Raw genomic sequence first — 13327 nt, forward strand, 5'->3', positions numbered from 1 at the left:
TTCATGCTGTGAAGGGGAATGGGTTGGAGAGGGGGGGGGGGAGGGGAGCACAAACCAAAGTTTTTTATTGGAAATAGACACAATGGGGAGGAGGAGAAGAGGAGACAACAATCAATCAATTACAATCAATCGTCGTCTTCATCTTCCTCAGGACTGTCAAGGGTGTTATAGTCTCTTAACAGGCTATGGATAAGCCTGCGACAGTCCTGGATGATCATCTTCTCTCGCTTCAAGATGAGGCGGTTCCTGGCAAGCCACATAGCGTCCTTAAAACAGTTCATAAGGCGCCAGGCCTCCTGGATTGCCTCAACGGTGTGAGTCCCAGGAAATAATCCATAAAATACCGAATGGTATGAAAGGCAAGTCCTGGGCACACTGTCCTTAAGTTCATGTTCCAGGGCATCCAACAATGCCTGTGCAGTGGGACAGTCCCAAAAGATATGTTGAGCAGTCTCCCTTTTGGTAATACAAAAGGGACAGTGAACATATCTGCACAGGTTCCCGGAGTGCATGAATGTCCTGAGAGGCAAACCCCCCTGAATGGCCATCCATGCAATGTCTTTATGTCCATTAGTCAGTCTCTTAGAGGCCACATTCTCCCAAACATGTTTGGCCGTGGTCACAGGGAGCCCTGGAACAGACTCCATAATGTCCTTAGCTCTGATGAGCTTGTGGATAGTTTTAGGTTTCCACAAGTCTGGTTTAAGTCCCTCCAGATGGTGCTCCCTCACAAATTGTCCAACATCCAGGTAAAACCAAGGTATAGTCCAGTTGTAAGGGAAGGAGCTGTCCCACTTGTCCCAACCAAGTTTCCTCCAAAGAGGAAGAAGGAAAAAGCGGGACATGGACTTCCCAGCAGAGCAAACGTTCTTTTCAAGGAGTGTCCTGCGGATACAGTTGCAAACAAAGAAGGCCCGCAGCATGGTGGGGATATCAGGGATCCCTTTCCCACCTTTGTGGGGCTCCTTGTACATAACTGACCGCTTTACTCTGTCCATTTTGGAGCCCCAGATGAAGTGAAAGACTGTCCTCGTGATGGTCTTACAGACGGCAGCAAGAGGTGGCCATGCTTGGGCCGTGTACTGAAGAACGGGAAGAATCTCGTTGCGCAGCACCAGTGCATTCCCTTCGATGGTAAGGAGTCTGAGGCTCCACAGTCCAATCTTTTGCCTGACTGTCGCCAGTCTCTCTTCCCAGCACTTCAGGACCGCCTCCTCTCCACCAAACCAAACTCCAAGGATTTTGATGAAGTCCGGCTTGATTGTGAAGGGGAATGCAGCGGGGGATGACAGGTGCCACTGACCAAACAGCATTGCCTCTGACTTCCCGCAGTTGACCTTTGCCCCTGAAGCTTGGCTGAAGTTGTTGCAGGTCTGGACGAGTGCTGCCACCGAACGCTAATCAGCGCAGAAGACAGTGACGTCGTCCATGTAGAGCGAAAACTTGGCCTCTAGTCGGTCTGGACCCGGTGCAGTGATCCCTCTGATCTCTGGGTTTCGCCTGATGGACATCGCAAAGAGCTCTATACAACAGACAAAAAGGAGAGGTGAAAGAGGGCAGCCTTGTCTGACCCCAGACATGATGGAGAAGGGGTCAGTCTTCCAGCCGTTCACCAACACCGAGCTGTGAATATCAAGGTACATCAGGTTAACATAAGAACAAAACATATCACCCAATCCAAACCTGCACAGAACCTTACGCATAAAACCATGAGAGACACGATCAAAGGCCTTCTCCTGATCAAGACTAACCAGGGCCACATGTGCATGGCGGTCTTTGATATAATGAACCGTGTCCCTCAGCAGCGCAAGGCTGTCTGCAATCCTTCTACCAGGAATGCTACAAGTCTGATCAGGATGAACAATTCGCCCAATGACAACCTTTAGCCTGTTGGCTAGTACCTTGGCCAAAATCTTGTAGTCCACGTTCAGGAGGGAGATAGGCCTCCAATTTTTGAGGTCACATCTCTCTCCCTTGCGCTTATACAAAATCGTGATCAAGCCCTCTCTCAGAGTAGGAGGCATCCTGCCCTCCACCACCATCTCCTCATACAGCTCTAGCAGGTCCGGGCCAATGAGGTCCCACAGCGCTACATAGAGCTCGGCTGGGAGGCCATCACTGCCCGGGGTCCTGCCCGGCTTAAAAGATTTAGCGGCAGAGTGCAGCTCCCCCAAGGTGAGGGGGGCATCCATAGCTGCTCTACCTGTAGGATCAATAGGGTTAGTGATACCTGACAGGAAAGATTCAGCCGCGTCGTCGTCGTATGTAGTCTTAGGAGAGTAGAATTTGCCGTAGTAGTCTGTGACGACTCCCATGACGCCCTCCTTCCCCCTCCTGGGGGTGCCAGACTCGTCCCGCAGTTCAGTCAGGGGCGTGTGGCCGGAGTGGAGTTTTCTGAAAAAGAAAGAATTACATTTCTCACCCTTCTCCAGATTCTCCACCTTGGAACGGAAGATGATGCGTCTAGCCTCTTCCTCGAAGTGCCTTTTCAGGCCCCCTTGGCCTCAGCCAGATCATCCTTCACGTCCCAGCCGCAAAGTTGGAGATCCAGCAGGGACTGCAGCTGACGCTGAAGCCTCCTGAAGTTTCTCTTCCTCTCACACGCCTGTTGGCGGCCTTTAGCCTGAAAGAAACTGCGAAACTTGCCCTTGACATACTCCCACCAGTAGACATACAGTCAAAATACATTTTGTCATTTTTCCACATTACATAGGCATCCCTCAGCTCAACCATCACCTCTTCCTTTCCCAGCAGAGCGCAGTTCAACTTCCAAGAGCCAGGGCCGGGAGGAAACCCGTGACCCAGAACACCTTCAAAGAGAATGGCCCTATGATCAGAGAAAAAGCAGGGAACCATGACATGCCTGATTTGTCTTACCGCTCTCGATGTAAGCACAAAGTCAATCCGGGAACGCACTGAGCCATCAGGGCGACTCCAAGTATAATTCACACAGCCGGTCCCCGTGGATCCCACTGCATCCCGCAAGGATGCTTCGGCTACCATCTCCTGCAACAACCTGGAAGAAACATCAAGTTTAGCATTAGTACAGGAACTCCTACCATCTTCCTCTATAGGACAGTTAAAGTCCCCAGCCATCACTACCGCCCTGGTGGTTGCGAGCTGGGCCCGCAGGGTCTGGAAAAGCTCCAAACGCTCATTCTTACCCGGGGATGCATACACACAGATAAGCCTGATAGGCTCACCCGCCCAGGAGCCATCTACGATAAGCAATCTGCCGCAGACAAACTCCTGAACGGAATCTAGTGTGAAGAGGCTTCCCCTGATAAGAATGGCGACCCCTGCAGACTTACAGTCACTCCCCCCAGACCAATAGGAGGGCCCGTGAGACCACTGCCTCCCCAGATGCCTGTAGGAACTAGAGAAAGGGAGAGAACATTCCTGCAACATGTAAACATCACATTTCTGACTGTCAAGAAAGGTAAACACAGACTGACGTCTAATCTTATCCTTCACACTCCTCACATTAATGGTAAAAAGAGAAAAGTTAGCCATTAGTTGTAAGAAAAAAGAGAGTTAGCACAGTCAATACATCAGTTACACTCCTCGTCCGGTGGGACTTGGTCCGGTCTGCCCGTGTCCCCTTCGGGTGGGAGCAGACCTTTCTCCTCTAGCTGGTCGAATAGGCAGATGTGGGGTAGTTGCAGGAATTCTTCCTCCTCCTGCTCGGAATCTAGCAACTCATCCACCATCTCTACCAGGACCCCCTCCGATGGGAGAGGGTCCTCTTTGAGCTCGATTGCCTTTTTCTTGGAAGGGTCAGAGTCGCCAGCTGGGCTGTCTAGCTCTTTCCGCTTCCTCCTTTGTTTGTTCTCATCACCTGCAGACACAAGAGGGGGGAGGGGGGGGGAAATCCTCCAGGGAAAGAGAGGGAGCTGCAGTAGCGGTGGAGGGGGTTAGTGCTACTACAGGGGGGGGGGTGGTGTCACAACAGGGGTGGGAGATATCTTACCAGCTCTTGGCCGCGGTGTGGGCTTCTGTTGCTTCCTCTGGGCTGGCTTGGGCTGGGGCAAGTCCGCTTTCCGGCAGTCCAATCCCGGCAGCTGCAGCGTAGGTTCTGGCCCTGTGGGGGCAGTCCCTGTAGATGTGGCTGGCCAGGCCGCAGAGGTTGCAGGACAATTTTCGTGGGCAATCCTTGGTCTCGTGCCCCGCCACCTTACAGTTCCTGCAGGCTGAGACTTTGCAGCTTCTCGCCATGTGGTCAGCTTCACCGCATTTCCTGCAGTTCCTCGGCTGATCGGCATAGTGAAGAAGGCCGGCAGAGCCGCCCAGGGCAAAGCTTGATGGCAGGTGTTGGAGTCCGTCAGTTGCCGTGTTGTCTTTCCTCAGTCTGATAATGATGGACCACTTGCCTGTCCAGAAGCCGTTGACATCCAGGATCTTGGAGAGGTCCTTGACCACGGAGCAGAAGCGGCTCAGGAAGGTAGTGATGTCCTTACCAGGGGTGTGAGGATTTCTCATGGAGACCGTGACTCTTCTCTCCTCTCTCTGGATGGGGCAGTTCCCCACGAAGCGGGAGAAGGGAGACTCCGGTCTCGCAGTCTTCACTGCCTCCCAGTACCTCTTACAGATGGCAATGGAGGCGAAGGTGATGTACCAGATCCCTTTCAGGTAATTCTGCACGCTGAGGGTTTCAGCCTTGGAGAAGCCCTGATCGAGGATCATCTTCTTACCGAAAGTCTAAGCCGTCATGTCTGGGACCCTTCCTTCCACTTCCTTCAACTTCAGGACCACGGTCTGCCTCATCCAGGGTTCCAGAGTGGGGGTCTTCTGGGGGGTGTCCTGGCTGGGCTGGCCTTGTCCAGCAGTAGCAGGGGCAGTGGAGGCAGAGGTTCCGGCCACGGGGAGAGGCTTCGGGGCGGTGGTCTTTCCTCCCTTCTTCCCAGGGGCAGGAGCAGGGGTGGAGGCAGGAGCTGCAGTAGCTGAGGCCATCGTCCTGGCTCTTCCTGGGGCAGAGAGGCTGGTCTTCCGGGGTGGAGGGAGCAGTGCAGATATCCTCCCGCTGGGTAGAGAGGAGCAGGGGCTGAAGAGGAGGCGCTTCTTCTGCTGGAGCAGGGCCCGAGGAGAGGAGGGCTTCTTCAGCTGGAGGTGCTCCCGGCAGGCAGGGGTCGGCAGCGCTTCTTCCCCGGGGTCGGTCTTCTTGCTCCTCCTGGCTGGCTTCGATCGGGTAACACAAGTCTCAAACAGTTCCTCACCAGGGTTAGAGTGTGCTATCGGATGAGCCACACTCAGGTATGTCCTCTGGGTTTTGGGCAGGAGAGAGACAAGTGCACCATGCAGCAGAGTTTACATCAGCCCCTCACCGATGTTAGAGTGCGCTATCGGATGAGCCACACTCAACATAACCTCCACCGGGTAGTTGGTAAACTGATAAGAACAGATTTTTTTTTTTTATTATTATTGAAAGCCTAGGTAGTCTGAAAGACTCCAATCAGTGCTCTCGTGCCCAAGTGTCCGAAAAAATAAGTGAAAACTTAAAAAACGTGCACAAGGGATGCAGAACTGGCCCTCCTCAATAAAGGAAAGGCCCTAGTCCCCGACCCCCGGATCCATAAGGACCCTTAGGGGGCAAGGGTCTTCAGACCCCCCTTCGCTGCGAGGCTAGGGGGGGTCCCTTTGGCCCTGGGATCCACCGAGGCTTCACCCAGGGCTCGACAACTAGCTCACCCCCGGGAGGGTGAACCAACGATGGGGTTTTCAGGGGGACCGGAACCTGATGGCCACACAGCGCCCCCTAGATCTTCGGGGGTATAGAGCCCATAAGGACCTTATCCGCACCCTAGAATCCGTGAGTAAAACATAGAAAAAAGTGGAGTGACAAAACAAGTGAGAAAAATAAATAGTGCCGTGTATAACGGCCCCAGCCTTTCGGCCGAGATGTTTAAAAATTATTCCTGCCTAGCCAAAAGGCCGGGGCGAGGAAAGGTGTGTGGCTTGAAAGTGGGGTTTGTGCAAAGTGCCGTGTCAAGTGAGGGTTCCACGCCCCAAGTGATTATGGCACCCCTGGGTCACCACTCCAGGGGCACTAGCCCAGGCTTTCAAAGCCACCGCCTTCTGGCCAGACCAAGCTTTCCCATGGTCCTTTCAGGCACAGGCAAACCCTACTCAGACAGGTACTCATTTGATCTTAGCCAAAAGGCCGAGAAGCGATCGGCACCGAATACTACTGTTCCATCTGGGGTTTCCATATTTTTCATATATACAAAAACCCACATTGCTACACTACATTTTAAGCCAAGTCCCAAGAACAAGCTCAAGCCACTTATGGTGAAACAATGTAACCATGTTGAAACTTGATAATAGTATATTACATGACATAACACTTTTAATTTACTTTATCAACTAGTGATAAACACAAACACAATCATGCTATATAATATATATATATATATATATATATATATAATATTATTTTTAACCAGATACCAAAGCAAGTTACGATTTTTGACAATTTAGTGTAAGCTACTATTATCTGTATCATTCAGATGCTAAGAGCTAGATTTACTAAGCTGTGGGTTTGAAAAAGTGGGGATATTGCCTATAGCAACCAATCAGATTCTAGCTTTCATTTTGTAGAATGTACTAAATAAATGAAAGCTAGAATCTGATTGGTTGCTGTAGGCAACATCCCCACTTTTTCAAACCCGCAGCTTAGTAAATCTAGCCCTAAGTGTTGACCTTGTAAAGGCTTACTGCACCAGGTGTGCATATGAAAACTCTTCCCCACTTACCTCAGACCTAAGTTTAAGATTTACAGTTTAATGGATATCACTGGTCGCTCTGACAGTAACGTGGTCACTTATACATACTGCCCATAATGATTAACTCTCGTTTGTCATAGGCTAACCATAGCAAGTTACACATAGTTCTGAATGGTAAGGCGGAACATTGATGTCAGGGAAGTGTTTACGGGGAACTTATACATCGACGACAACAACCACAAGATGCGGTCCGTGCAAGGACTGAAAGTCATAGTGTCTCGGGTAAATATATATTATACCCTCGTATCACTGCCTTGGGTTACCGAGCCTTGTTCCACAAGCAGCTGATAGCTCTTCTCAGCTAAGTGGACATTGAACATGTCGTTGTTACAAATATATATAGAGATCATCACTTGCAGATTTGCGCTCTCTGCCGGTCAATAGTAGGCACTACAGTGATTACTGTACATTGCACGAACATACTTCTTATTCCCTTTTAAAAGGAATATTACGTTCTAGCATGCAGCTGATTTTATTATATTGTTTTATTTACAAAATATTTTTCAAGGGTAAGAAACAGTGGTTAGTATTGCCATTTACTTGTGTCAATACCTCGGTCCAAATATTGCAAATCCTTCCCTGTGGATGACCTTTTGGAATGTTGATGTTTGTGATTTCCCCCTTTTTATAATTATTTTATCAAGTCTTCAAAAACAACATAAAAATATAGAAATCGTAAACTGGATCTTATTTTAAAGAGGCAGTTACAGTAAATTTAAACTTGATTTGTTTGTGGACCCTTTTGACTAGTTTGATAATGTTATTTGGTTTTCCTCAAATTGTTTTTAATCGCAGCAGCCTATACTGAATTGCAGTTTCAGGTTGAGGATAATACGCTACTTTCTAACATGCTGAATGTTTTAAAAAATCAACTCGACTTATGGAATACAGGAGCAGAACTTTATCACATTGTTGAAATGGCTGTGTTGTCATGCCTGAGATATCTGTTTTAATTAGATTTTAAATGATTTGTTTTTCTTGCTTTCAATTTTGAGTACACAGTGTGTCATTATCCACAGTCTGTTTTGTCTTATTATTGTTAATCTCATCAGGAGCAGTTCTTAGTCTCATTACAGCAGAGCCACTGTTTATTGTGTTAATATTATTCAGATCATGTCTATCTGTATCAGATGCTGTCTACATTATGCAATATCTGCAAATTTATTAGGTCCCAGGTGGATCTTTTCTTTTAGGGTGGGGAGATACAAGTCAGTCAGGTCGGTCCTTTCATCATTATAGTCAGCTATTTAGCTATCCATAGATTGTAAGCTTGCGAACAGGGCCTTCTCACCTCTTTGTCTGTTTTACCCAGTTTGTTTATTAGTTTACTATGTTTGTCCCCAATTGTAAAGTGCTACGGAATATGTTGACGCTATATAAATAAATGATGATTATATTTATATAGCGCAACTGATTCCGCAGCGCTGTACAGAGAACTCAGTCATATCAGTCCCTGCCCTATTGGAGCTTCCATTCTAAATTCCCTAACAGACACTAGGGTCAATTTGATAGCAGCGAATTAACGTACTAGTATGTTTTAGGAATGTGGGAGGAAACCCACACAAACTTCACACAGATAAGGTCACGGTCAGGAATCGAACTCATGACCCCAATGCTGTGAGGCAGAAGTGCTAACCACTAAACCACCGTGCTGTCTTTTGCTTTTTGCTTTATTTTAAGTAAAACACTGTATATAAACTCACAACAATAAGAGCAACACATAATAGATATGACTGTCCCATCATCACACTGCTACCTCTTATTACACTGATGCCCCTCTTCATCACACTGCCCCCCTTCATCACACAATTCTTTGCTTACCTTTCTATGAGCTTCTTTTGTTTTGTCTTCTTTTCTATCAGCTGCTCTTCTCAACAGGGCCGCCATCAGGGGGGTACGGGGGGTACTGTTGTACCGGGCCCGGGCTCACCAGGGGGCTCGGTACAACAGCTCAGCACAGACTTACCTGGGGCCCGCCGCTGGTCTCCGCTATTCTGTCTTCAGCCTGGCTGTCACCGTGACAGCCAGGCACCAGGATCCGATCGCAGGGGTGGATGATTAATTTCCCCTGCAATCATGTGCTCTGCCTGTGACAGATCACATGATCACAGGGAGAATGATTCCTCCACCCCTGCGATCGGTACCTGGCTGTCACGGTGACAGCCAGGCTGAAGACAGAATAGCGGAGACCAGCGGCGGGCCCCCAGGTAAGTATGTATTGCTCATGGGGAGGGGCCTGCTCATGGGGGAGGGCCCGCTCATGGGGGGGGGGCCCGTACTGGGCCCGATTTTTTTTCTGAAGGCAGCCCTGCTTCTCAGCACAGCTCCTCACTGACAGCGTCAGGATGTGACGATGGCATCATGCCCGATAGTCATTGAGGAGGAGGACGCAGGAGAGAGGCACTGTCCTATCGCCGGCAGTGTGCTATGGGGGGCCCAATTGCCCCCCCCCCCTTCCCAGATCAGCCCTTGCAGGCTGTATACCATGGTTGGCAACTGTGCCAGCAGCAACATACAGCCGATCACAGGTTACATGTGGGCCTACTGACCAGAATATTTTTTTCTCTTTAGTCATCTTCCTGGTTAATCTGATGCCATAGAGTAGGTGCAGTGCATTCCCACGACTGGTATTCCTATCAGCAACCATAGGCTAACCTTCTGCCTATATTGTGTGAATACTTCACAATAGTGATCTCATGTTATAATGTGATCTGATGCTACCCTACAACTAGGGGCCAAATGTGAATCTCTGTAAATATATTCTGTCGTCAAGCACCACTGAATATTTTCTGTGCAATAATAAAGATTTTCTTTCACATGCTATACTACAATATACTGCATTGTGATTGCATATATAGCTTTCTGATGACCTCTGCCATTATATACTGCTCTGAGCAAGTATAATGGAATGCTGGGGGCATCTCCAATATTGTGCTTGTGCCTCTAAGTGTGGCCATTTGTGCAGAAAGGTCCTGTATGGCAAACAGAGAAAGTGAGGGTGACTGGGTACAAAGATCTTTTCTCTCTCAACAGGCATGCAGCACCTCAAAGCCAGCTCCGGTCATCGCAGCCAAACATCCTTTTAAAGTGGAATTAAAGGCAGGGAAACTATACCCATGGTGTAGCTGTGGATACAGTAAGAAACAGGTAAGTGTATAGCACCTATACAGTGCATCCATCTTAATAAAACACATGCATATCAGTACATAGACATTTCCTTTATTCAATGGAGAGATCAGTCTGAAATCTTTTTGATATTATTTGATGGACAGAATTCCTTTGTATTTTAATGACAAGAAGATACATATGCTTCCTTCAAGGGAAATCAGAATTTTGTACAGGCCGGATGGCTTAAAGGTCTAAACCTTTACAGGAAAAAAAAAAAAAAGTGTGTGTGTATGTATGTATGTGTGTATGTGTGTGTGTATATATATATATATATATATATATATATATATATATATATATATGTGTGTGTGTGCATAAATTGCTGTCCTCCACCAATACCCCCAACTGTACACCTACCATTATCATGTCAAAGTTCACTTTCAGCAAGACTGGAGGAGACTTCAGCAGAGGACATATGAGCCCCAGGATCTCATTCACCATTGGTCTCGCTGCATCCTAACTTAGGATGCATTTATAGTAAAAGCACCAGGTCAAATAATATAATAAAGGCAGATAAAAAAAAAAGAATCTGTTGATTCATTTACTACTGACTTACATTGTGATTAGATTTCTCTTAATTCCATTTTATATTTACATTCCATTACTTTTTGCTTTTAGAATACTGCTGGACATTAGTTCTTTCCAACTTTGCTCCTAAACTTTTCCACCACTGGTTTTAAATAGTGTCTTCTTGTTCTCAGTATAAAGTTTATATTTTGAGTATTTGCACAACCCCATTCCCTTTTGTCCTCCAGACAGATGTTTCTCCCGTGCAGGTATCGCTACCAGCAATTACTTTGTTTTTCGATGGTTTAGAGACACTGTAAAACAGTGATGGGCAACATGCGGCCCTCCAAGCCTTCACCTGCGGCCCCAGCTTCTTCTTGATTTACTATCAGATTTGGCTTGTTATCGCTTGTAACAATTGTTTAAATGCCTGCTGATATGTTATTACAGATAGGTGTCTCTTTCTTAGATTAAATTTACTGCTTTAACTGAGATTAAGGGTAATGTGCGGCCCTTTTGAAGTTACAGGGCTACCCATACTGCCCCAGTCTGCTTATCACTGCTGTAAAATGAAAGGTGGCACTTAACTGAACCAACTGCTGAAGCCATCTGTTCAGGTGTTGCCATCTCTTATGTTGTGGGTAGGATGACTTACCACATTAGGGGGTCTATTTGCAAAAGTGCGATCAGCCATAAGACCGGAGAAAATAGTTTTCGCCTGAGAATGGTCATAGCATCTGCATAATTTATTTATAATCTACGGGTTAACAGCAGGAGAAATTAGATATTTCTCCTTCCTTAACCCATTTACTGCACATTACTACGATCTGACTCTATTTATCAAGTGGAGAAAAGCCGACCCTTAAAACCTAACACCATCTCAGGATGGATTTAGTCACATGATCTGCCTGTCAGCCTCCCTGCTTGGAGATCAGAGAGGCAGGAGCTTCTCTCCATCTTTCCCTGGTTGACTGGAGCTCCTCCCCTTCAATGTATTCAGTTGCCAATCAAATCTGTATGTTTCCCTGTAACAACAATACATTAATAATTATTAAACATACTATATATAAAAATAAAGAGTATTCTAGCTTTATAGAGTTAAATGTTTAACCAGTGCCAGCTGTACTAACAAAATTATGAGGCTTGTCTGTCCAACTCTAGGAATAAAAGGGTTAAATATCACATTTAAATAATGGACAGTATGTAAGCAAGAGAATGTCTTGACGTTTGCAGTACGCCCGTAGTATACATGAAACTGCCCTTGAGCTGATGTTTAGTCGTATATGCCCAATAGAAAGATTAATAAGTGGATGGTGTTTGCAGCCCTTTGCCGCAGCGTTAGGCTGCTTATGAAAAGAATCCGATGATCGCAAAGGAGCATTGATTTTGCAGCAGATTGCAAGGTAGAAGAACAATGTTAAATAGTTTCAATGCAATGTTTTGATTATTCTGCTCCCGTTACCAGCCTCTGCTTTTCCAGTTCTGTGTGGTTAATTTAGGAATGAAAAACCAGGACACACATGTGACCTGAAATTTGTTCATGAAATTGGCAAAGTAGTTATAGTGATCTATTCCCACTTTTCCTGTTCATTTGGATGCAGCAGGAGTCTGAATTGGGGGAAAATAAGCACTTGTAGTTTTAAGGGGGGAAAAAGGAGAGTAAATAAAGACTTATTATTGGGGTAATGCTGAAAAGTGAGTTTGGCACAACTGTGCTGATGTGGTGGCAAAGATTAGTGTGTTCAGCACGTGGATCAAATGGGCATTGATGTGCTGATTAAGCCTCACTTTAAAAGTGTGGTGTTACTACATATTAAAATAAGATGACCAATAAGATGAACAGTTTGTCTATTTCTTCAGTCACAATTTTGCATTTACATCCTGGAACAGAGAAATGTATAATTGATGTAGTCTCTGTGGAACATCTTCATAACCCTGCTCTCTCTCTATCTAACCTCCAGCCTTTCTGTGACGGTTCCCATCTGAAGGCAGCCCCTGGCCTCTCACCTTTGCGTTTTACACCAACAGAGGATAAAGAAATGTGGCTCTGTGGCTGTAAACAGACCAAAACACCTCCATATTGTGATGGGACGCACAAAGAGAGCTATGTACAGAATTCTTCTCGGTAACCTCGCCAATGACTACAGGGCCATGACACAGAAAGGCTGCTATCTGGGTGTATTAAATTAGTGCCTATCTATTGTAGCAGCCAAGAATTAAACCATGATTTAACTCCCTTAATTATTCAGGATGTGCCGTCGTTAATTGGCACTTTGATCTGTTTTAATAAATGTGAAGTAGAGTTTCCCTCAGCAGAGGATCTACTTATATGTTAATCTGTATGTGTAGGATTTTTCTATGTATACATCTTGCACACATTATTTACTTTTAGTGTCACTTTATAAAGTGACATTTTTCAGTTTACTGTACATCTGTAATGATAACATTTTGATTTAGCACATAATAAATGTTCGAATGTCAATTTATTGTGTAAAATGCTATGAAAAATAAACTAGTTACAAAATTGCATACAGGAAACTTTGATGTGTTTTATATAGGCATATATGTGTAGCTCTGTAGTCATCCTATACATGTGACATGTCAATAATGCAAAAAACCTTGAGCAATTTGTGGATAGTCAAAACCATGTGAGTTTTACTGTGGAAAATTAAAACTTTTTGTCTTAATTTTTCCATGAAAATGAAGAATGAGGTGATGGAATTTTTAGACTGAGCTTTGGTCCCTCTAGCACTGTAACCAACAGAATTATGCAGTCTCTAGTCAACTATTTTGTTTAGAGCTCTTTCGGACAGAATAGATTTTACTTTCGTGTTCCAAAGGTAATTGACGCAAGTAAATTGCTCTAAATATAC

At 46.0% G+C, this 13327-nt stretch overlaps 1 protein-coding gene and 1 pseudogene across 1 annotated transcript; one reads left to right on the forward strand and one right to left on the reverse strand.

Annotated features, from left to right (window-relative positions):
* Positions 1-3551: 3551 nt before the first annotated feature.
* On the reverse strand, positions 3552-5033 carry LOC142095368 (uncharacterized; annotated as a pseudogene).
* A 1751-nt stretch (positions 5034-6784) lies between these two features.
* Positions 6785-12941, forward strand: CISD3 (CDGSH iron sulfur domain 3). Its single transcript, XM_075215339.1, has 3 exons — positions 6785-7001; positions 9813-9926; positions 12416-12941. Exons 1-3 carry the CDS (start codon positions 6891-6893, stop codon positions 12581-12583), a joined length of 393 nt encoding a protein of 130 aa, XP_075071440.1. The 5' UTR covers positions 6785-6890; the 3' UTR covers positions 12584-12941.
* The last annotated feature ends 386 nt before the right edge of the window (positions 12942-13327 follow it).

The sequence above is a fragment of the Mixophyes fleayi genome, chromosome 6, assembly GCF_038048845.1.
Source record: "Mixophyes fleayi isolate aMixFle1 chromosome 6, aMixFle1.hap1, whole genome shotgun sequence".
NCBI classification, from domain to species: domain Eukaryota; kingdom Metazoa; phylum Chordata; class Amphibia; order Anura; family Limnodynastidae; genus Mixophyes; species Mixophyes fleayi.

Excerpts from the sequence above, each read along its gene's own strand:
- CISD3 (XM_075215339.1), top strand. The coding sequence starts at position 6,891 with ATGGTAAGGCGGAACATTGATGTCAGGGAAGTGTTTACGGGGAACTTA. Across the intron at positions 7,002-9,812 it reads TGAAAGTCATAGTGTCTCGG|GCATGCAGCACCTCAAAGCC; the intron begins GTAAATATATAT and ends CTCTCTCAACAG. Across the intron at positions 9,927-12,415 it reads GTGGATACAGTAAGAAACAG|CCTTTCTGTGACGGTTCCCA; the intron begins GTAAGTGTATAG and ends TCTAACCTCCAG.